The sequence below is a fragment of the Fragaria vesca genome, linkage group LG4 (genome assembly GCF_000184155.1).
Source record: "Fragaria vesca subsp. vesca linkage group LG4, FraVesHawaii_1.0, whole genome shotgun sequence".
In the NCBI taxonomy this organism is placed as follows: Eukaryota; Viridiplantae; Streptophyta; class Magnoliopsida; order Rosales; family Rosaceae; genus Fragaria; species Fragaria vesca.
This window is the reverse complement of record NC_020494.1, coordinates 13,456,624-13,481,268: the sequence shown is the minus strand read 5'-3', so window position 1 is coordinate 13,481,268 and position 24,645 is coordinate 13,456,624. Positions and strand designations below refer to the sequence as shown.

The window sequence follows — 24,645 nt, the reverse complement described above, 5'->3', positions numbered from 1 at the left end:
AAAAAAAAAAAACTAACAGAAAGGTTAGATTATTAACCCTAACATAGCTTATCTAATAACCTGGAAGGCTGGAACCATTCTACACATAGAGGACTCCCCAGGTTCCTATCACCACTGTATCAGAGGCTACCTACACAGGTTCAAGTACTCTTACCAAGTTGAAAGAGGAGAAGTGAAGATATTTTTCCACTTCTTCCATTGTATAGTTATAAGTATGTAGTTTTTTAAAAATTACAGGCAGCGCATTCACGCTTTTGTTTCTTGACTTTCATTTGACGGTGGATTGCCATTTTGGCTAGGGCTGGGCACTTAGTACCGGAACCCCGATCTTGTACCAGTCCCATACCAAAAGTTAGCGGGACAAGACGAAATAGAGTTTTAAAAATGCATATATCGTATCGTCCCGTCGAGTCATTGAATTTTGAAACAGAACGGGATGAGATCGGAACTATCCCTAAAAATCCCGTCTCGTCTCACGATATTAAAATATATGGTTTTTTATGTTGTATTAGATTATATATGTCCATTTCATAAGTTGTATAAGATCATATATGACCATTTCTTAGGCTGTATGAAATCAATGACACTTCTCAGATGATTTCTCAAGGACACTTCTATTTCATGCACTCCCTATTTGGCATCACCCTCACAAGGACACTTACAACATTTCTCTTCTATCTACAATAAAACCTTTATAAATAAATAATGTTAGGAACATGAAAAATTATACTTTAGAGAGGTTATTATATTATCGATAAATGAATTACTTTATATAGAGTTTTGTTGTTAAGAGATTTCTTAATTTTTCATAATACAAGGAAAAAAGCAAAGGACTTTATATAGATATTTTGGGAAATAACTAAATTGAGGAATTAAAATTGTGAAGAGTTTTCTTAATTTGTATTATTGTGAACATTAAATACCTTTTCTTTTATTTATTTTATTAATTTTTAATATTTTTGGATGATTTTCTTTTTTGGCTATTATGTCGGGACGACCCGATCCCATCTTGATCCGGTCCGTCACCAATCGGAACGGGATGGGATAAGATCAATTCTTAAAAACAACATTCTCATACTGTCTCATCTCGTCCCATGCCCAGCCCTAATTTTGACTATCACGTACTTATACTTGTATTTGTATCTATGTGAATATTTTTTTTTTTTAGGATTGTATCCATGCTTCTTAGTTTTTCCTTTTTGCTGTTTTTTTTTTCTGGGCCTTAGTGCCCCTTCTGTAACCAAAAAAAATAATTGAAAGAGTCCTTATTCGTAAACACGCAATACTAAAACTAAGATGAGGATTAGCGGAGGACTTGTTCAAGACAAGGTGAAGACTATCATTTCTTTCATGTATTTCCCAATATCCATTAAGCAGATAATGAAAACAAAAACCAAACGGAATGGTTACCTAACAGAGAAAAACTGAAATGGTTAGCAAACGAAATTGTCGCCAGTATTGGCGGACAGAAACACTAGTCCAAAACTTCGGAGCATAAACCAAAATACACGTTGCTAGTTCAACATTACCCATTCTAGACACAAACAAAGATAAAATTTTATTTTCAGCAGTGAACTAAATTTATTGAGTAATCCACATGCCAAGTTTGGTTAGAACTTCAGCCAGTAGAGGATCCATGTCTGGAGCCAATAACTAGACACTCAACAGTAAACTAGAAAAGAGTAGAGGCAGCACATATCAGCAATGAGAGATAGAAATTTTACCAAGCAGAGGATTCATGAGCATCGCCGCTTATAGCAACAATTTCAAATCAACCCCCCCAGCAGACCATAAGCTCCATTATCAGTAATGACAGTTATTAGTCGGATGGATTTCAGAGCTATAATAGTTAATCAAACAGTGATCTAAACAACCCAATACCATTGCTATATCACCTCTAAAACAATCCCATATTGAAAGTATAGAAGGTTGGAAAAATTTAGCAATATGCTAATTTGGGAGTACAGCAAAGACTTACACTTGTGCATAATACTTGGGACTATGATTCAGGTGCAGAAACTTTATAGTACACTGATGTTCATGAAACCACTTGAAATATTTTTGCTAGACAGTAATAAATATAGGCACAACAAAAGGTTATCATCACCAGCAAAAGATCATCATCACCAGCAAAAGGTCATCATCACCAACAAAAGTGCATAATACTTGGGACTATGATTCTGGAAATCCTTTTCAATAATAAATATAGGCACAACAAAAGGTCATCATCACCAGCAATTTGAGCTTTGTAGAGATGGAGATAACGTGAGGAATGCTGAGTGCCAAAAAGAAGCCTTTTGCTGCCTTGCAAAAAGGAACTGAAGAATTCTTAGGAGGAACTAGCATCAAAACATTTTTGACACATTGCAAACCCTTTGCCTCTGAAAACATAACCCAATTCCCCAGCACATATAGCGCACTTGGTCCCGATCCTCATAGCGAAATCCAGCTGCTCATTGCTCTAGAACAAAAGTTCAGAAAAAAAAAAAAATTATCATTCAGCAAAAGGAGATGGTAACAGCAATTATACTTTCAAGACTCCATTCCCAACCAAACACTGGCACAAGAAAAATAAATATAAATAAATTTAGACAGCTTACAGTTGCAGAGGATGTTGTAACACTATGTGAACAAGGAGCCTTTTCAACACCAGGCGGGGAAGAAACTGGGTTTAGATTTGTGCACTGGTGGGCTGATGTTCCGGAACCCGCAGCAGTAATACTTCCTTCAGTAAACAGCTTGTTAAAATTCTCATTGTTTCTTATCCTGCATATCATATGCATAAAGTAGTAATTAGTAAGCATGATACAGTGAGTTGTTCAGACTCAAATTCTATCACAATTGCAACTTGAGGTGTCACTGAGTCAAAATCCTTGTATCCCTCAAGATGTCAGGTAAATTATGTAATGTCCTGTACTTCAGCCAAACTCAGTTACACTGAGAGATACTGTACTGATAAGTAGTAAGCAGTTTTCATACTCTGTTACTATCTAATTTTCATGGGATGATCTCATCTTTAACGACAAAAATGAAAACTGAACATTTAACAAAAGTTTACATTTGGCTAATCAGCTACATCACTACTTTCTGATCGCATCACTAAGAAGTGGCAAACAACTTTTCTGAAATATTAGGATATTTGCACTAATAAATCAGACTCATTCATCTTGTCATGTCTTTTGTTAGCTCGCGTGAAAGAGCCTTAAAACCTTGATAACTAATTAGTAATAGACAGACTTTTTATGTTTTGCTGAAACTGCTATAAGTATTACAATAATTTGTTGGAAGAAACACACCGATGAGTTGACTTCCAGTACTACTTGCGTTGTAAAGTAACCAAAGAAAAATCAACATTGTCAACACAATTTTTAAATATAACAGAGAATTCTACTAAAACTTATTCATGTCTGTAATGCATGATATTTTACCTTTTCACCATTTGTCCCTTTGCAATATCGTGGAGTGAAACAAATGATGGACTGTAGCCAGTTACAACAAATTGGGACTCAATGGGAGCAATACTAGTTTCCCTGATACTCTTAGTTTCTGGGTTATAACAGACCACAGCACCGACACCATCACCATAGGACATTAGAATTTCACCATTACTCAAAAACATATTTGGATCATACGCTTTTCTTGGATTCAAGCTTTCAATAACAAAAGTCTTAGTCCAAGACTCTTGGACTCCATAATCTCTCATGATCCACATTTCAAATTTGCTAGTATTACCACCATATCCACATAACAAGAGACAACCTTCTGACACTCCCAAGCTGCACAAATCTTTTGGAGCAAAGTGGCTAGGTGGGGGTACTGTTCCAAACTTTTCTGTTTCAAAGTTGAATAGATACATAAAATCACCACTACGAGTCCAATATTTTCTAGTCCAATGAAGAGCTCCATGTAGAAACGCATTGAACGGTGAAGAGTCGAAGGGAAGGAGGCTTTTCAGTGTCTCTCCACACTCCTGTACCAATGGCATATATATACGCCCCACCGCGCAAGTTAGTGCTAAGAACCTTGTACTCATTGGTAGCAGCATTAAAACCAAGTCCAACGAAAGAGTTATCTCTGCGTTCAGAACCAAGAGGTGGAGCAGTGATGAACTCACCCGAAATCGGATTGCACACATACAAAGGTCTATGGCCGTTAGGTGGAGCTAAGCAGAGTAGACCATTGCAAGAGTTATCAAACCACATCTCATACCCCTATAACTTTTGTCAGCAGGGACGGGTATGCTAATTTTGGGGCGAAAGCTCATCCTCTCTATCTGCAAATCAGGACCAGCACATTGTACTATCTGAGTGAAACGTAGTTTCCTTAATCTCCAATTACGGCAATGAGGGTATGTCGGGATTAAGATGCCCATGAATGGCGGAGGCGATTAAAGTGAGGGTCGGAAATGAGAAAAAGCCATGGTTTGCAAACGCACCTGCAGCTCAAGAGGGTGTTGGGAGAGAGCCTGGAGAGGATGTCCATGACTAGAGCTTGTGGAAGTTGCTGAAATCCGCAGGGACCTGTCACGGGCCGACTTTGCGAGGGTGCAAAGAGGACCGTGCGGCACTCGCTAGCCTTTGAAAGGTAGCAAGTCAGCCTTGTGCGCACCTTGCAAGGAACAATGGAAACCACACGATATTAATATGATGCTAGCAACAAGCAAGAACACAGTTTTATATAATTGTGGAGCGAGCGGGCACTCGAATAAAAAGTTGATATGATCTCACGGGACACAGATGATTGAATAATTCCTCTCTTTATTGATGGTAAGACGTTAGTAGGGGCTAAAGTACATGTGCTTACCTATACTAGTTCCTTAGTCCAACCGTCGCCGACTAGGAACTCCCCTACAAAGAGCATATCGGCCAAATTCTCACTTGGCTGTGGGAAACATCAAAAAGCCAAGGAGGGCCAAGCTAAATAAAATAAAATACAAGGAAAATAGAAATTACAATAATGCCACTTGCACACAAGCAACCAACCATGGGCTTGACTCATGACCCTGGGCAAGGTTGCTTGTGGCATTACATGTCTTGGCCCTAACATGTTGGCTGCCATGGGTTTCTTTGCCCTTCGCTGCTGCCGATTTGGGCTAGCCTTTTGTTGGAATGATTCATAGGGGAGAAACAAATGCCAGAACTAGAACTGCTAGTGTAGAACTGCCAAGGGGTTTGGGATGGGACGAGCGGAGGGTTTTGGACTTTTGGATATCAGATTAGTTTTGTTATAGACGCAGTCAACAACCAATATAAACTTCCCAGTTCCCACTTCCCCACTACTCACGTTTGTTCTACACAATTATCTTTTTATTTTGTTTTCTTATTTATTTTACTATACTAAATAGAGAGGTAATATCGGCAAATCAATTTTTTTTTTGGTGAAGCTTTTGAACCTTTGGTTAATTGGTTTTATTGGAGTAGAGATAATAGAGAGAGGGAGATTGGAATTATTTGTGTTTTGCTTAAGATCTCCATGTCATAATGTGTTGCAGGGGGTTTGTATTCGTGCAGCCCTCACAATCTAAGTTTAAGCTTTGCACTGAAATACAACACTGATTCATAGCTTTGATACAGTATGCTTAGCTAATGTGTTGTGTTACGAGTTTATTAGGTTTCTGATGATCAAGTTTGTTCGATTCAATATGCTTATGCTTTGCTGCGTTACGATTTTATTAGGCTTTTGATGATCAAGTTTGTACAACTTTCTGCGAGAAACTGTGTATCGATAGACGAAAGGCACCGCAGTATATCCAATGGTGAACCAATTGAGGTGACTTGAGTATCTAACCAGCAGGTGGCCTAATTTTGTGATGCAAGTTAAAACTTAGGAAAACTTAATAGTGTTACGTACTCTGATGGTACTCTGATGGCTGAACAAACACTGCTTGAATGGTACGAATGCTGGTCAGGCTATATTGAATCAAACCATGCCATGTAATAGGAAATTGAAACTAGGAGCTTTTATTGGCACTTAATCAACACTAATGACCATACATCATTCAGTCACTCTTAACAGTCACTGTGTACCAACCTTGTCTTCACCGAAGACAAAACACTACACTAGGAATCAATAGTACAGATGCAGCTGAAAAATGATGACAGCTTCAGAATACTTAAATTCTTGATGCAGAATTTTCGGGAACAAGCTTAATCGAAACACTGTTGACACAGTGGCGTTCATCTGTTGGCACCTTAGTCCCTTCCCATTTGAAAACATGTCCCAAGTGACCACCACAAGCTGCACAGGTAATCTCAGTTCTCCTGCCATCTGGGTCCGGCTGAAACACAGTAGTTTTGTTTCAGTTAAACCACAATAAAACGTATCTGACCAGAACAATAGAAAGTTAGAAACAGAATATCCTTAGCAGCAAGGGAAACTTACAGAACGATTTATGGCTCCAGGCAAACCCTCATAGAATGCAGGCCAACCACATCCAGAGTTAAACTTGGTTGAAGACTTGTAAATTGGTGTTCCGCAACCGGCACAAGTATAAACCCCTTCTTCGAAAACCTTGTCATATTCCCCAGTGAATTTTGGCCTGTGCATTTCATCAAACACCTTTCAGGCATTGTAACAAAAACAATCCTCACTTTTTTTTTTGGTGGAAAATCAATAATCCTCCCATTGTGATCAAGGAATATAATAGGCTGATTGCAAATTACCTCTTTAATCTAGACCTTATTACACCAAGAAACTGTTCAAGACCAAATTGAGAAAACCCTTCACATGATTGAATTGACCATTAGAATGCTAGGCTTTGTAGTTAACAAAAGATTGGACTTTGGAATTTCTTCTAAAACATGTAAAAGGCCAAACTTTAACTTCTTTAAATTTATAGCATTCTTACTAAACCTGTATAACTATCAAGTTGGGCAAACCCATCATAGGCTTCTGCTATAGAAATACTAAAGAACCAATATTCAGTTGATAATTCTGGGAATTGAAGTGAAGGTTTGCCCTTTTTAGACAAAAACAAGAAAACCAAAGTCTTAGCACCAAAACTACAAACACTACAAAAATTGCAGAGACAAAATACATTTACAACTTCACTGCAATGACACAGTGTGACCATGAAACCCCAAAAGAGAGAGAACCCATCAAATATATGGACTAAATCAAGCATGATATAATATGGTGTAGTGGAGAAAGGGAAGGAAATAGGAATTTACTCTGTCCCTTTCTGGCGTAGAATCCTGAACTGTTCAGGGGAGAGAATAGCCTGCCATTCTTCCTCGGATTTCTGAACTGAACCTGGAGCAGCCATTACAACTGTCCTAGCTACGATCCTTCACACACACAACACCCACAAAGTCTCAGGGGAGATGGAAATGGGTGTTTCTTCTATTGGGGAAAGATTTATATAGCTACCGGGATTAATGAACATGGCCACAAAATCGACTAGATGGGGGGTTTTGCTGATATAAGAAGTAAAGAGCGTTTACTCCATAAATGTTCAAAAAACGTGTGAATCAAAATTTGTATTTTCATTCATGTTATTTCCAAAAAAAGAAGACACATTCATGTCAAGCTTCAAGTTTTTGTTGTTCATCAACGCTCAAAAAATGTTTATTGTGTAAAATTGAAATCACCAGTCTAAAGATCGGAACCATACATAGTATACAAAATTGTCAACAAATTAATCACCAGTTTTTGAATCGTGGTTGTTTATGTTGGTTTGAAAAAGAAACTAACACACATCCTTGCTCAATCCTAGTTCAAAATATCTTAACCTAAGATGATTTCTCTAGTTGAGTTGGGTTGAAATTTTATATCACGATCCGCCTGGTGTAGTAATTAGTAAGATTTATCGAGCAGCTTATCACAAAACTTTTATGTTTGGCAATCGAAATTCAACTCTCACTAACTTGTGGCCAATATTTTTAAGAGCGTCTTTGAGTTTTAATATTTTCATCGGGCTATTAATCTGGTCTAATAAAGCTCTCTCGTGGGTTCTAGTCTGAATATAAACGAGTGTGTGTTTTTAACTCAATTACACAACCAATATGACTTGCTGTCTCCCCTCTCTGATAAGAAAGAAAATTCATCCTACACCCAAAAAATATATATATTAGAAAAAGCTCCTATGTATACTTGCTTTGTGCAAAATGAGGGTTTGTTTCATGGACCAAAGCGGTCCCGCCGGTCCGGGACATGATTGGAACACCAAACCGACCCGACTCGTTTAAACCCTAATCCTCAAATTGGGATTTTAACCCGACCCAGAAACGACAACGTTTAAAGCCCCCGTCTTCGAGTTTTTGAAACTTCTCAGCTTCCAAAGCACAAATATATATTCTGGGCTCTCTCTCTCTTTCTCTCCAACTCGAGAATAAACTCAATGTCGTTTAAAAGCTTCTCGGGCCAGGCGGGACCCGCCGGACCCGCCGGAGAAAAACCCATTCCATTCCAATTCGGCACTGCCGGCCGCCGCCCTCCCTCACCTTCTCCCCCAATCACCCCTCCTTTCCCCAACTCCGCCCCTCTCCGATCTCCTCCCAGGTAAAGTTTCAATCTTTACATTCTTGTTAGAATTTCAGATATTGAACTGTTGATTCTGATTTAAACCCTATTCAATCTATTTAGTTACTGCATTCTTGTTAATTTTTTGAAGCGGAGTTAGGCTGTGGTTGAGTTTTGTAGCATTTGTTTCGCTGATAGTTACTGTTTATGTGTAATTGATTTGTTTTCGGGTGCAAGGTTTGACAGTTTTCTTTTGATCACTGTAGACCTTCAGCTGTAGGGCAACCGCATTCGCCACAGTTGGCATTTCAAGGTTCTCATCCGGGTGCAACTCATTCTTACCGACCTTCTGGAGTGCAAAGGTAGAGTTAGTATGTGTTTTTTCTGTTTTTTGTATGTGTGGTTTTTGAAGTCGTTGCTATCGGTTGAAATGCTGTCATGGATTCCTTTTGTTTCGTGGAGATCATAGTAAATACTGATTTAGAGATGTTTCTTGTTAGGCATAGTAACCAATGTTAATACCTGTACTGAGTACATTGTGTCCAGTAATTTAATTTTGTAACTTCCCAATTAATCCTTGTAACTTTCGGACTTAATCATGTGATTCCTTTCATCTCTTTAAATCATTATTTGTAGTGCATTAGTAAAAGTGCTCTCCTGAAGTGAGATGAGGAAAGAAAATGTATCAGTGTCTCTTGCACTCCTGGTCTTGTGATTTCTCTGTGCTGGAGAAAAGCTCTGAGCACCCAAGACGTTTATTGAATTCATATTTGTGAAATTTCTTTAGTTTAGAACCTAAGGGCTATATATGTATGTGCACCTTTTTCGTCTACTACTGTGTACAAGGTTGTTTGGGTTCTTTTTAGAAGTGTTGACTGGTGAGTGGTGAGGCAGCAGAAGCTTTTGGCAAACGGTATATTTTAGTTTGGAGGGAAACAGAAATCATTAAAAAGAATGGAACGTAGTATGGGATGATTTTAGAAATTGAATCTAGAATCTCTGGCAGTTAAGGAGATAATCACATATGTATTTATACATATGGAATGAATCTCTGGAATGAAACTCTAGATATAAATTTTGCTTTCAGTTTCGGGCACAGACATCAATTAACAATTTCTTTACTTCGGCAAGGGCCTTTGTGGCATTCGACATCTCAGGCACCTTAAGATTGCCTTTTGACTTTCTTATCCTCCTGGTTTTTTAGACTACCTTGCTTGTACACTATATTTCAGATGCTTTTATTTTTTTTTCACATTAATAAAGTTTCGGCCTAATTCATGTTCTCAGGCCCTCAATTGGCTGTCTTTTGAATAGTTTATGAGGTCAAGATAACTTTGTTATTGGTCCTTGACTCCTTGTTACCATATCTGTGTTTATTAATCCACACTCCTCAAATTGTAATCCACACTCCCACTTTCTGTTTTTGGTAACTTAAATTTTGTCCTTAGTGACTTAACTTTTGTTTTCTTGTAAAAATGATAACTAAAAATAGAAAGTGGGAGTGTGGATTACAACTTGCGGAGTGTGGATTTCACGTCCCATTTTCTATTGCATGTTCAGCCCTTCATGCTTGATGAATGTCAAACTTATGTTGGTAATTTATTTATTTATTTATTTTTTCTGCCAGGTCCCCTGAATCTCTTCCTAGTTGGAATGGTGCGCAGAGACCCTTGTTGAAAAATAATGATACCATGGTTCATCAAAGACCATCTGCCGTCACATCATTTGTTGTTTCTCGTAATTCTGGAAATAGTGTTACTGCCAAGATTTCCAGATTCCAAGACACGCGAGGGAACAGATCTCCTCCCTTTGTGTCAAGAGATGTAAATATAAGAAATTCCACTCAAAGTGTTCCGAGAAGGTGTGTTCTTTCTATTAGTGTAGTATTATTTACACTGCAATATAATACCTTTTTTATATTTGTTTTCTGTTTTTGTTCTTCTGATTTTTCATGTATTTTACTTCACCTGTCCACTATACTTATCTAACTGTGAATCTAAAACTGTATTATGACCCAGTGTATGAATTTTTAACGATGAATTTTGTTCTGTCTGTTAATTAGTAATATGTAATTTCTATTTTTTCATGATCATGTGATTTGGATGAATCGTCACAATAGAAGTGGACTCTTTTTTCAACTTCTTTCTAAACTTTTCCATATACCTAAGCTCTTAAACTATATCTTGAGGTTTAGCCTTCGTAGTTCTGGCTTAACGTTCTTGTTCCAACAAGCACTTAGTTCCAATAACCACGTTCTTGTTTCAACATGTGCAGTCATGTAGTTCCTCCAAGAACGCAATCACCTACCTTGACTTCATATAACTATCAGCCTGTTGAGGATTTCAATCATGTTGGTGGAGATGAAGGGTAAGATCTAAGTTCAACTCTGTCTCTGAGTGTCAACTGAGCTAGTGATTTCTACATTATCAATCTTCTGCATGGGGATATCCTTGTGGGTGCTTTCATAACACTGCCACCATGTATGGTGCTCCGAAACTCTGTCTTTTTGTTCGAGACTTTATTCGAGTGCATAATAGTTGCGCCACACTATGTTGTATCTTCAAAGGTTCTGCTCTAATTTGCTTAAGGCAATCACCGCTCAGATTTGCTTGTACATATGTGCAGTCACTTGTTTCCTCCAAGAACACGGTCACCGCCCTCATCATCTTACAACTATCATCCTGTTGAGGATTTTGATCGTTTTGGTGGAGTTGACGGGTGGGTTCTAAGTTAAATTGTGTTTGATCCATTGCTTTGCTTAATGACTATAATCCAATAGCCGCTTAGATTTTCTGTAAATATGTGCAGTAACTTGGTTACTCCACAAACACGATCACCTCCCTCAGGCTCCTATAACCATCGTCCTGTTGAGGACTTTGATCGTTCTGGTGGAGTTTTAGGGTAAGTTTTAAATACTGCTATGTGTTTGTGCTTGTGTGCGTCAAGCAATCTGGTGATTTCACACTCTTGATCGTTTGAGTGGAGATCATCTTTTGGATGCTTTCAGTTAACAATACCAATCCATGGTACATAGACTTGGCTTGAGGCTTGATGATAGCGTATTATATTGGACTACACTATCTTCAATTATATTGATTATTTTTATGTATTAACCTATCTGCACATTGTTATGGAGTCATCATAAAATATAGAACTGTATTTTGAACACTTTTTCCTGAAATTCATGTTCCCATTGCTACTGGTATGCATGGTTGCTGATCTGTGCCACACACACATACACACACACACACACACACACGTGTATACACACACAGCTTCAGTCTATATACAATTTTAATTTTATTCTCCTCCCCCATTTTATCCGTAGTGATCCCCATTGAAATAGGCTGTTGTTTGTCATATAGGCATGTATTTTCCTCTTCTGAACTGAATAGTTCGCCAAAGTCGATAGGTGATCATGCCAGATTGCAGGCCTATCAAGAACCATCTCGAGTATCACCTTCTGTCAGCTCTGTTGACTCTGGTAGAAGAACTCCCGTCAACTATGATGACGTCCAAGTCCTGAAACGAACTAGGTTCCTACTTTTACCCAGCCTCTAATGAAGTTATCCTTGGCAATCTCATTTTTATTAAATGACTATAATGTTCCTAATCACATAATATTTTGAGATATCAATAGTTTCCTAAGTTACAGTAGGGGTGAACTTTTGTATTGCTGGGAAGCCAACAAGGGGAAAAGGTGTATTTCTAAAATACCTAAGGAAAAAAGTAAAGGAGTTCTTAGCATCTATTTCTTGTATATAAGGGCCTTGTCAATACAAACATGTAGAATAACTAAGAGGGCTTTTTGTTACAGCAGCTAGTTTCCGGTTTGGGAAAGGAGAACGCTAATTGTACGAACTTAAAAGACATGTTACTTTTCTTATTGGTATTAGCATATCCAAAAACAAGGGAGTAGAGATCTGGGTTAGCCACTGAGCCTGCTATCTGCTTTCCTTTCAGGCCTTCTGTATCTCCTGTGGGGTCAAATGCTACTTCAAGTGCAATTTTCAATACTCGCGATTCTCGGGTTCAGCAAAAATCTTTGCAGTCTTCAAACAATACCCTTTCTGAAGCTGTTGCAAACAATTTGACCGACATACCCATTGCCAAAAGAATGAGGTCGCCTCCTTTACTTCCCGAGGATCAAATCTTCAAGGGAGACTCATATGCCACTCAAGACGGTACTGAACGGTAAATTTTAGTGGGCATTAGTTATATCCATACATGCTTACTCAACTTTGAGGTTTTCTAATTTTGTTCTGATGCCTTTTTTTTTAGAGAAATGCAAGCAAAAGCAAAGAGATTAGCCCGCTTCAAGGTTGAATTAAGCAAAAGTCCACACAATGGTAATGATATCGTAGAGCAGGGCGTTTCTGCGTCTAGAAATGAACAATCTAATGTTGAGAGGAACAGATCAGTTGCATATAGTTCTACTCAACTGGCTAGGGATGTTACTGATGGAAATGCTGTATCCGAGTGTGAAGGCGTAGAATCCTCTGGTATCATTATTGGTGTATGCCCAGATATGTGTCCAGGTATGCCCTTCAGCCAAGATACTAGATATCAGTATATAAATTTTTTGATGGTCCATAGATGAGGAAATGACAACAATATATTAATATTTCTACAACTCAGAGATATGGGGGAAGTGTTGTATGAAACTTTAGATGCTTATATGATCGATAATCTCCTTTTTTTTCTTTGTTGTGTTTCATTTTGCATCTGTTCTCTTGGTGTACTTGGATTACTTACCATCTCCTCATTGTTTTTGTATACTATTTACTATGACCTCAATTCCTTATTTATGGTAACTTGCATCTTTTGATTTCCTCGTTTATGCTTGAAGAGTATAAGAGTTGCAATCCTTCAATCTGACCAAGTTTTTTCATTAATATCAGATTCAGAGAGAGCGGAGCGAGAAAGGAAAGGGGATCTTGATCAGCATGAGCGTGTGGATGGGGATAGAAATCAAACTAGCATGTCCCTTGCTGTTAAAAAGGTATATATAGTGCACATGAATGAGGTCATTTCCTTTTGTCCCTTAAAAATTAATCCATTATTAACATCAAGGATGATAGATGCTATATAAATTTGGACACAGTATAACAGGACAGCTGAGCGGGATGCAAACTTGATAAGACCAATGCCGATCCTGCAGAATACAATGGATTATTTGCTCAGTCTGCTTGATAAACCTTACAACGATACGTTTCTTAGCATATATAACTTCTTGTGGGATAGAATGCGGGCAATTCGAATGGACCTAAGAATGCAACACATCTTTGACCAAGAGGCTATTAATATGTTGGAGCAAATGGTGAATCTTCTGAACTTCTTCCTGCTTGCACAATTGATCTTTTTTATTTACATAATTACGTCATCCTTTATCAGGAACATAACATTGAGAGATGAGAAATATAATTAGTTGGGATGAAATGGTAGTTTGCAACTCCTATTGCTCTTTTTCTTGTTGCTTATGTCTTGTTAGATCCGTCATAGTTTCTCATTTCATGATGTTGAATGCTTGTTAAATATTGCTACTTAATATCCTTCCTCTGGAAATATTTTGTTTTGATAACTTGGAGAGATTTTAGCACTGTATTTCTCAACATGCTTCACCAGTTGCACTCAACTAGTAGTTAAAAGTGTCATGCAACTCTGGAAATGGAGTGCCAATCATTTTAATTTATAAATGTATTAACCATTTATCAATTTTAAGTAAATATCTTCGCTACTGAAGTTATTCTTGAATTGTTGTTTGAAAGATACGCATCTTGTTGGTGATCTATCCAAAGCTCCGTTCGATCATCTCAAGATTGAATATTATGGCTAATGTCACACATTTTATTTCAGATAAGACTTCACATAATTGCCATGCACGAGTTATGTGAATACTCAAGAGGAGAGGGGTTTGCTGAAGGATTTGATGCTCACCTCAATATTGAGCAGATGAATAAAACATCAGTAGAATTGTTCCAATTGTACGATGATCACAGAAAGCAGGGAATAAATATTCCTACAGAAAAAGAGTTTCGAGGTTACTATGCGCTTCTCAAGCTGGACAAACATCCTGGGCATATGGTGAGTCATCTGCAGTTATCACTCTGTCATACAGATTTTCATTTTATCTCTGTTTATAGAGATAAAGTTTTCCTGTTAGGTTGAACCTGCTGAGCTCTCACTTGATCTTGCAAAGATGACCCCAGAAATAAGACAAACTTCAGAGGTGCTATTGGCACGTGATGTAGCAAGGTAACTTCTCTTTAAATGTGTCTTATGGTTTTGGTTTCCACTGTAATATAAATATCAAACAAATTTTGTCTTGCAGAGCTTGTAGAACTGGTAATTTCATTGCCTTCTTTCGACTTGCAAGAAAAGCAACTTATCTTCAAGCATGCCTGATGCACGCTCATTTTGCAAAGGTATAAATAACTGCTGCTTATGCTTTGTGTTTCTGTTTTACAATTACCTTTAGGATCCTTGACCTCGTAATTAATAATTATAAGCTTGCTCTTTCTGTCAGCAATGTATTCAGTTGCCAAGGCAGCATGTGATTCTAGGATTACACGAACAATTTTAAAGAATTTGTCCTTTACACCACATTTTTATGCACGTGATTAGTTATATACGTGATATCTAAGAGAAATTTTATGAACAATGTGTATTGAAGTGTCTAGGGCTTAGAAAATTTCGAATTTCAGCTATCAATTGAACAATTATGGGCTTTGCTGTTTGCAGGTTCCAACTAAGTCTATACAATCTCATAATTAAAACTAAAATAAAAACTAAACCTGTGCAGATTTTCAGGGTTACATGGTAAAGAAAAAAGGTTTCCTATGGGTGTTCTATTGTAGTTGTGGATATCGAGTATTCGAATTTCAAAGCTTTTTTATGCCAGCACAATGTTTTTTCTTGGTAGTTTATAATTCTAAGTAAGGAAGCACTGTCTAATGAAACACTCTGTACTCACATGAAATTCTTTGCTAATAGAAGTTTGGATTGAGCTTTGAGTATTGTTTAATTCAAGCATGGTTATTGTGCATCTTTGATGTAAACATGAATATATTCAATGGTAACTGCGCTTTCTTCTCTCCCCTCCCTTCACGGCTTTGCTTTGCTTGTATTGGCTCGAATGACCCTCACATGTGAGCCCAGAGAACAAAATCTAAATCCAAGTGGCATACAGATTTGACCAAAATGTCTCTGATTTAGCTTTAAATATTAAGATTTTCTGATCGGAATTTGGTACATCTAATTAACAACTTTTTCTGTTTGACCAGTTACGAACGCTGGCACTTGCTTCTCTACAAGCAGGTCTCCAGAATAACCAAGGTCTCCCTATTGCGGATGTTGCCAAGTGGCTAGCTATGGAGGTACCATCATTCATGAAAATTCCAATTTGCACCCTCTTCAGAAAGAGGAACTTTTCTACTTCGCTTATGCTTACACTTTGATGATTGAAATTAGGAAGAGGAAATTGAAAGCCTTTCAGTGTATCATGGATTCCAGTTGAAATCTTACAATAAGGAGCCATATATTGTAAAGGAAGGTCCATTTCTAAATGGTGATGAAGAATATCCTACAAAGTGTTCTAAACTTGTGGACATGAAAAAATCAAGAAGGATAATGAAGGATGTTATAGCTTCTGGTCAAGTTGTATCCTTGCCTGCAGAAGCTTCAAATGAAACTCAGCTGACTAAGCCAAATACACTTGGAGCAAAAAGTTCGTCATATGGTGAAGGGGGAAGTCTTATCCAGAATGTACTATCTGTTCCTGTAGTAAATTCCATCCCTGAACTTGATGAAGAAATGCCCAATTGTGAAGTTGTTTCATCCCCAAGAGATATCAGTCCAAGGCAGATAAGAATTCCAACATCTATTTTCTCACCCCAAACAGATGTCAGACAAAAGCAGCATATGATTCAAACGCCACTAGCGTTGTCCCCAAAGGATAGCAGAGAGCAGCAAGTGATTAACATGCCATTTGTTGGTCGTCGTCATGATGATAATCCGATGGTTTCTTTGTCTCCTTCCCCTTGGGATCTCTCATCATTTAAACCCCAACCTGATAAAGTTGGTTTAAATGAGAAGGCCAACAGAGATGCTTTTTACTGTAACTTTCCAGAGAAAAGCATGCATTTTGGTATGGAAGCAATGCCATTGCAGATTGTGTCAAAAACATCTCTGCAATCTGCAGTTGGTACAAATAGAGATGAGGCGGAACATTCAGCAGGCCAAATTGTGTCTAATAACTTGGACAATGACGAACCTACAGATCTTCCTCAGGACAATGAAAGTGACGAGGATATGGGAAATTATCAACAGGAGGAAATTGCCGAGGCAAAGCTGAAGTTGTTGTTTAGGTACTTAAGCTTGTGTCCCTTTTCTGCATGTTAAAATATTGTTGTTATTATATCCTTTGACATTCCTACTTCTCATAGGTTATGGAGGCGGCGTTCTGTGAAGTTAAGGGAACTGCGAGAGCAAAGGCAGTTGATCACAAATGCTGCATTAAATTCCTTATCACTGGGACCACCAATTCAACTGAAGAGAGATGTAAGCTTTTCCAAATAATTTGACACTAACATACCTGTCTTCATTGATATGCAAATTTTTGTTTCCTATGTACTTGTAAGAAAAGAGCTTAACAAGGCGATGTTTTCTAACTTGATAAACTAGATTTCGTAGATTATATATGGTATTTATGTAAAATATAAGACAACTATATTGTGATTTTCTGTTTTGATGCATCAGTTTTATATTTCTATCATGTCCTCTTGTCATTTCTTATATTAGTACAAAGGTTTCAAATCAGTTCAGTTTCTGTGAAGGCTGAAAATCAGTGGACATGTTTTCAGTTCCCCTCTTTCTTTCTTATTTTTCTACTGAAAATTCGTTTAGTTTTAATTATTCCTGTGATGTTAAATGCATTTTAACTATTGGTTCATTACATTGAGAATTCTGTGGTTTATACCTATTAGTAAATAATGTATTTACTGGTTACGAAATCTAATTGATGATTTTAAAATCTACCAATGCTCTATTTTGTAGCAACCCCACATGCCTGGTGGCTTTGACATTGATCGAATTTTGAGGGAGAGACATCAAAAGCAAGGCCTGTCCCAGTCCAGTCTAAATGTTTCAGATGTAATAGCAGATACACTAAGCACAAGAAACCCGGATGCTAGATGCCTGTGTTGGAAAATTGTTGTATATTCTCAGATGAACAATATGGAAGGTGATGAACTCTGGCAGAGGAACCATGCCCTCGAAGCAGCACCCTGGTTGCTTTCAAAGCTCATGCCTTCAAAAAACGATGATGAGGATCTCTTAATTTCATCTCCTGGCACCTCAATATGGAAGAAATGGTTTGAAGGCGAATCTGGTTCAGACCTGACCTGCTGTTTATCTGTAGTTAAGGATGCAAACAGTGATAATCTAAATGAGTGTGTATCTGGTATAAGTGCACTTTTGTTTCTTGTGTCAGAAAGTATCCCTTGGAAATTGCAAAAAGTCCAGCTCAATAACCTTTTGATGTCAGTACCGTATGGCTCCTGCTTACCTCTTCTGATCCTAGCTGGTTCGTTCAAGAATGTTGCCGATCCTTCCTCCATTATTGTTAGTAATATGGGTCTCCATGACTTGGATAAATCCCGAATACGCAGCTTTCGGATTGTTTCCCTTCTTGAAAATCAGAAAAGAGAGCAATTGGACGGGTTCTATAGTGACAACCGACTAAGGGAGGGACTCAGATGGCTTGCAAGTGAATCACCTCCTCAACCCATTCTTCATCATGTGAAAACACATGAATTGATTCTGACGCACCTGAATTCTTCATTGAAGGCACTAGAGAAATTGAAAGATTATGAGGTAGGTCCGAACGACTGTATCCTAGCCTTCAATGAAGCTTTGGATCAGTCCCAAAGGGAAATTGCTGCTGCTGTTCAAGCAAATCCTGCTGGTTTGCCTTGCCCTGAGATTGCTTTACTGGAGGGATTCGATGAAGAACACAGGCTAGTGAAGTGGTGCTTGCCGAGGATAGGATGGAGCTCAGTGGCAAAAATAGAATCACTAATTTCAGCTCTTGGGAACTGTAGACTTCCCACTTTTCCTAATAGTATCTCATGGTTGCCGAGATGTTCGAATGCAAGGAAGGAGATTGAAAGCCTGAGAGTTGAACTTGAAAATGGCTTAATCGGATACCTTGCAGATTCTAAGACATTGGGACCTGCACTTGCTATAAAAGAGGCACATGTAATGCTACAAAGAAGTTGTCGGCTTCAGTGCCAGGACTCATGCTGCTACATTGTGCCCAAGTGGACTATGATTTTTCGACGAATCTTTAATTGGCGGCTGATGGGTTTGGCTAACGGGACATTCGCTTCAGCTTATATCCTGGAATGCCCTCATCTCAATGCAACTTTCGGAAACCTGGGTAAGTTGGAACTTGAAGATAGAGAACCTTCAGCATATCACTTCAATCAGCTGACTCTGGATGAGGTCATTGAAGTTTGCCGCAGCCCTCTAATGTTTCAGAGAGATCAGTCGTTGCAAGAAACTGATGGAACTATTCCGGAGACATCTCCAAATGGTTCAGTTCATGAGACTCCGAGTACATATGATCTTATGGATGATGAGACATGCTTAACCGATGATATAGAGGACGTGTCTCACGTAAATAGGGGACTAGAAAGTGGTGGCAGAGAAATGATGGTGGCTGGGAAGGAAACCAAGGAAGATGATAGATTGAATATATTGTTGAAGCACTGTAACATGTTACAAAATGGCATAGATAAGAAGTTGTCCATTTATTTCTAACCTGTTGATAATCTTGTAACAATTTTGTATTTGGTGTATTTTAGCAATAGAAACGGCTTTGTAGTTACCTTGACATAATTATTTTTATACGCGAGGGATAACATCACAGCCTTAGAACTCTCTGATAGGCTTTTCTTTGGACAAATGAATGGTGTAATATATAGTTGTATTTCTTTGTTCATTAAGATATTCTATTACAACTAAAATATAATAGTTGTAATCCTTTCTCATGCCAATAATGATCATTCTCATTCTAATGGAAGTATGAAACTATTGTTTGGCATCCTCCTAATAAGATTTTGTGTGTGTGTATGTGGAACTCCTAATAAGAATCTTAAAGTGAATGAAACACAAATTGACCAATGACATTATAATATGGTGCCAACCACTTATTAATAACTTTCCTAATGAAAGAAGGGAAACAATTCTCAGACATGGATTTTCGAAAAAAAAAAGAAAGTCAACTAAGGGCAGGCCTGTGCGGTGGCGTACGGTTCAAACTCGAGGCATTGTCTCCTCATCGTCTTCTACCCTTGGAGCCATGTAGAACCTTATGTAGCCCATCTCAGCAATCTTGTACTCAATCGCAAGAGGCAGTTGCGAATGGAGGCTGATAGTAACTGTGTTTGACAAGGTGGATGCTTTTGTGATGGAGTTCATGTACCTCAAACCAAATCTCAATGTTACTGGCTCAGTCATCTCTATGATTATAGCTTCTTCAGGCTTGTCAACACTAGTGTTCTGCCTACAGAGCTTATCAACAGCGCCGATATCCCCTTTTGTAGAGAACTTGACACCTTCCTTTGTCATAGATATTTCAACAGTGTCACCAATGGGGCTGAGGTCTTTGCAAATCCTGGCAAACCTAGCAGAAGGCATAGTAATAATAGCATGGTATTCTGAGTCTGGAATTCCAAGGTGCTCACTGTCGATGTCCATCAGGTTCATCTCAATATTAGAAAACTCATCTTGTGTGGGGCTCTCAAACATGAAGGTGACAGTATCGCTCCCGTCGTCAGCCCTGATGGTGATGATATCATCGTTGCCGGAGCACTTGAGCAAGTTGGACATGTTATTCAGGTTCATCCCCATGGAGATGCTCCGGTCGCAGCGGAAGTGCTCGAAGCCTTCAGCTCTGAGAAGAAAAGCGACAAGGGCGACCAGGCAGGAGTCCATGGCCTGGAGGGAGAAGCCGGTGGCGGAGCAGTCGAAGTTGGCGTTGGTGACGAGGTCCTTGATGGACTCGATAACCTTCTTGAGGAGTGAGCCCTGGATCAATCCGAGCTCCAACATGGTTTCCGTGCGACGGGGGCTAGGGGTTAGGGTTGCTTTTGTGATCGAGAGAGATGACGGGTGTTGAGAATTGTGGGGTGTTAGGGCTTAGGGCTTATATAGTTTCTGTGTTCAAGAGGCTTGTATAGCCCTCCAGAATTTTGTCAAACTTTTCACATACACCACATTATTGACTTCCCTTTAGACTACAAGTCATGAGATTGTCTGCCCTATTTAAGTTATTCCTTGTAGGAAAGGAATCAAGACCTTTTTTTTTTTTTTGAATGAGAAAGAAATCAAGACCTTGTTATACATGGATAACCGGTCTTCAGGCAGGAGATTTCATTAGCCCGTCTCTGAGAAGTCAAGATTTGCCAGTCATTCTTGGAGACTGGAGAGAAGTATGTTCTTCGTATGGTGCTTCGAAGGACTTGTTAAGATTATGCAATGCGTGCATGTCATGTACAAAGGCGGAGCCAGAATTATAGATTAAGGGGGGCCGAGTTACAAAGTAAAAATACATAGTATTTGAAAATTGAATAATTAAATGTATATGAACTTTTGTATATTAGACATCATTGTTGCTAAATTGAAAAAAAAAATTATGAAATTTAGAATACATTAAATATATAGAGAAAAAGATAAATAATGTCAAGACTCACCCCGAATTTCACTCTGAAACCCGAAGTAAATCCTGCGGGGACCACCTTTAAGGAAAATTTACCGAAAAATTCAGTATAACCTCCCTTGAAAATGGACAACCCTTCCTAGAAATACCTGCGTACACTTCAAAAGAATCCATTTATAACCCTCTAGTCCTTGAGCCTTCGTGCTCCCCAAATCACAACATCTCCCAATTTATTTACTAACTTTAAAAAGAAAATCTCATAACCAACAACCACAGTTCAGAGCAACTCTATTTGAGAGGAAATAAACTAGAAATATAAAAATGAGCGGAAGCTATACTATTGACTATGCCTCTTTTCCATATACGCCCGACCTCAACTATGCTAACCTGCATACTGGGCATTTTAAAACGAAGAGCCCGGGGGAAAACATTTGCAAACGTTACAGTGAGTGGACAAAAATAAATTAATAAATAAATATTTATGCATTCCCATTTTAATTTCCATATAAATTATGCTGCATGCGACAGCTCAAAGCTTCCTACTCACAAACTGACAAATACATGACTAGCTCCGGCCAGTCTCCAAAACTCAATAAAATAGAGCCTCTCAGGCTAAACTATATATAAATATATATATATATGTATGTATTTACACACGTCAGACTCTTTGTACGAATTCTATGAACAAAATAGAAAAATAGAAATTCATACAAGGGTACGACTCTTGCGTCTAACGCTCACGTCGTGCCATAATGGCATTTTTCCTCATTATGATCAAAGAGGACGGGTGTATATTGCGTCTAACGCTCCCGTAGTGCCATAATGGAATTTTTCCTCATTATGACCGAAGAGGACGGGTGTATATACGTGTGGACTCCCTATATGAAAACCTATATGAACAAAATAAGAAAGTAGTTTTCATATAGAGTTACGACGCTTGTGTCTAACACTCACGTCGCGCCATAATGAAATTTTACCTAATTATGACGGACCAAGCACGTATGGCTAGCTAGCATTTATATACATACTATACTCATAAACATCCAATATACATATCCACCGAAAATCTCATTTTCGGTAACTCTTCAAAAGATGAAAATTGCCAAATATCAGAGAAAGCAATTAAATTTCAGCAGAATAATAACTGATCAACAATATAATGCATCGCATGCATTTAATTAAAATAAAAGTCCACTCACAACTTTAGGCATAAGCCCGACGAAATCCAATTCGCCACTCAAGTGAGGTCTCCTCGAATCCTGGCATAATAACCATGCTTAGGACCAAACTTCAATTTCAGAAAAATAATACTTAAATATATAACCCAAAACTCTTCCGCCTAACCCACTACCCTTTCTAGGGTTGAACTTATCAGATTCATGCTAAACTCCAACCACAGCCTCATTCATTTATTTCAACATTCTAAAACAATAATAAGGGAATCCAACGGTCGGATTCTACCCCATTAACCGCCAAATTACCAAACTTTGAAAAATCCCAAACCTATCCAAAACTCCTCCAAAAATTCCAAACTTCACATCATTAGTCTCCCCTTAATATGACACATTAAAACCCTGAAAAACCACTTCACAGTGGCAGCGCCGCTATCTGCTCCACCGGCAGCAGCGGCCAGCGGCCGACTCCGGCGACCTCCAATGCCTACCAAATTTTAACAGCATCATCCTCTCAACACACTCTACAACTTTCCTAACTAGCAGCAAGTCCAATTTCAAGCTTAACTAGGCAAATCGAACAAAAACTTACAATAAAACCCTACAAATTCAAACACTCGAATCTCCTTACTTAGGCCAAGAGGGAGTGAATCCTTTGGAGGGATTGCTGCACGAGAGGAGGGCTTTCAAACAAGCCAAGCGACTCTGGCTATGGTGGCCGAAGGAGGGAGCTCCGACAAGAGAACCACCGCGGTAGTCTAACCTTTCGGGCGAGATAACTCCTTCACGACAACGCTAGGGCGGCTCTCACCGGTCTAGGAAGAACGCTGGGTCAACGGCCGACCGATTGAGACCGGTGCGATCTGAGGCGGGCGGACGACGACGGGCGAACGACGGGAAGTTCCAGTAGAGAGAGAGAGTCGGGAAAAAGGAGAAAAGAGAAAGAGAGAGAGTGGGCTTTTGACTCCACTGACCCGGTCCACCCCTTAAATCCCAATCCAACAAACAAAACACCCCAAAAATAATACCATATTAAAAATTACTTTTTTACTATCTAAAATTTACCATTTTTACCGTCGTCACATTTTCTCCTACAAATATTCCTCCGACAGAAAATCGTCCCTCAAAACCCCTCTAGAGACCTTTGAAACTATAAACTCATTGACGAAGACGGTAAAACTCTTATTAATATCAAGCTAGTAAATACGGTAAAAATTTAAGAGTTGGGATGTGACAAATAAGTTCTTCAATTACAATGTACATATATAATAGAATGAGAAAAGAAATTATTCATTTTATGAATAGAGATAGATATGATAAGAGTTCATTAATGTACAAGAAATAAATTGGATAAATTATACTTATTAACAACAAATGGTGTTTGTGGTTTAATAGGAAAGAAATGGGGGCTAAACCTTTTAAATTAGAAAGTTTTTACTTATAATTATATCAAACCTTTTGATAACTAATGCATAATTCAGGGGGAAAATCTGTTGTCCCTGTTTATTACCATGTCAGCTGAACTTAACAGCTACTTGACAAAGTTTGCATAAATTACTTATCTCCTAAATTATAATATACTAAATAATCAACCAAATAAGAAAGTTTAGAAAAATACGGATAAACCCAGAATCCCAAATCACTTCCTATCTTCTTATCTTAGTTTGAAGGCGGACTGGTCATGGATTTGGTAGACCCTGCTGCATACTCGTCCATGGAAGAAACACACCCAGAATTATTAAGCAGAGAAGGACTAGAAGGCTTATGTGGCTAAAACATGAGAAGTGGTTATGTAGGGATTTAAGGAAGGTTGGGATGGTCGATGTGGATCTAAATTAAAATGGGATGTGGAGCGGGCGTTAGTGCAAACACGCAGACATGGGAGGCTATTTTAACTAATCTGGAAGGTGCAATTTGTAGAGGGGGTTTGTCACACACCTCAGATTTTTGTAATTTTTTTTTTTTTTTTTTTTTTTTGAGGTATAACTCATATTCTAAATATGGAATAAATTTTCCATAAATAGAATATGAAAGAAATTGGAAAAGAACACATTGATACTCAACTGAAAGATCACTCTTTATTTCCAAGTAGTTCATAAAGTAGCTTACAAAGATAGACTAATGAAAGTTTATATCTTATTCCAAGGGAAAGCAAATAGCACACATATTTTACAGGAAATTTAAAAACATCCTTGCAAGAAACCAACTTCAAACAATTTGTTTATTACCTGCAAAATATTTAAAGGGGTGAGCATAAATAGCCCAATAGGAGGCAAAACCTCTTCAAACAAT

General features: G+C 38.3%; 3 protein-coding genes across 3 annotated transcripts; 1 reads left to right on the top strand and 2 right to left on the bottom strand.

The window, feature by feature from the left end:
• Positions 1-5,967: 5,967 nt before the first annotated feature.
• LOC101298882 (peptide methionine sulfoxide reductase B3, chloroplastic-like) lies at positions 5,968-7,404 on the bottom strand. Its single transcript, XM_004297003.1, has 3 exons — positions 7,170-7,404; positions 6,382-6,538; positions 5,968-6,277 (listed from the first exon to the last, which is right to left on the bottom strand). The coding sequence occupies exons 1-3, from the start codon at positions 7,262-7,264 to the stop codon at positions 6,113-6,115; spliced, it is 417 nt and encodes a 138-aa protein (XP_004297051.1). The 5' UTR covers positions 7,265-7,404; the 3' UTR covers positions 5,968-6,112.
• Positions 7,405-8,338: 934 nt separating this feature from the next.
• On the top strand, positions 8,339-19,568 carry LOC101292892. The gene is made up of 17 exons (XM_004298139.1): positions 8,339-8,499; positions 8,727-8,822; positions 10,088-10,321; positions 10,735-10,827; positions 11,086-11,178; positions 11,269-11,361; positions 12,424-12,654; positions 12,742-12,998; positions 13,362-13,462; positions 13,565-13,780; positions 14,317-14,544; positions 14,624-14,715; positions 14,792-14,885; positions 15,744-15,836; positions 15,931-16,826; positions 16,905-17,019; positions 17,515-19,568. Exons 1-17 carry the CDS (start codon positions 8,339-8,341, stop codon positions 19,279-19,281), a joined length of 4,860 nt encoding a protein of 1,619 aa, XP_004298187.1. The 3' UTR covers positions 19,282-19,568.
• Positions 19,569-19,776: 208 nt separating this feature from the next.
• LOC101291230 (proliferating cell nuclear antigen-like) lies at positions 19,777-20,574 on the bottom strand. Its single transcript, XM_004296976.1, has one exon. The coding sequence runs from the start codon at positions 20,572-20,574 to the stop codon at positions 19,777-19,779; it is 798 nt and encodes a 265-aa protein (XP_004297024.1).
• Between the last annotated feature and the right edge of the window lie 4,071 nt (positions 20,575-24,645).

Excerpts from the sequence above, each read along its gene's own strand:
- LOC101298882 (XM_004297003.1), bottom strand. The coding sequence starts at position 7,264 with ATGGCTGCTCCAGGTTCAGTTCAGAAATCCGAGGAAGAATGGCAGGCT. Across the intron at positions 6,539-7,169 it reads CTACGCCAGAAAGGGACAGA|GCCAAAATTCACTGGGGAAT; the intron begins GTAAATTCCTAT and ends TGAAATGCACAG. Across the intron at positions 6,278-6,381 it reads CTGGAGCCATAAATCGTTCT|CCGGACCCAGATGGCAGGAG; the intron begins GTAAGTTTCCCT and ends ACTGTGTTTCAG.
- LOC101292892 (XM_004298139.1), top strand. The coding sequence starts at position 8,339 with ATGTCGTTTAAAAGCTTCTCGGGCCAGGCGGGACCCGCCGGACCCGCC. Across the intron at positions 11,179-11,268 it reads CGTTTTGGTGGAGTTGACGG|TAACTTGGTTACTCCACAAA; the intron begins GTGGGTTCTAAG and ends AAATATGTGCAG. Across the intron at positions 15,837-15,930 it reads CCAAGTGGCTAGCTATGGAG|GAAGAGGAAATTGAAAGCCT; the intron begins GTACCATCATTC and ends GATTGAAATTAG.
- LOC101291230 (XM_004296976.1), bottom strand. The coding sequence starts at position 20,574 with ATGTTGGAGCTCGGATTGATCCAGGGCTCACTCCTCAAGAAGGTTATC.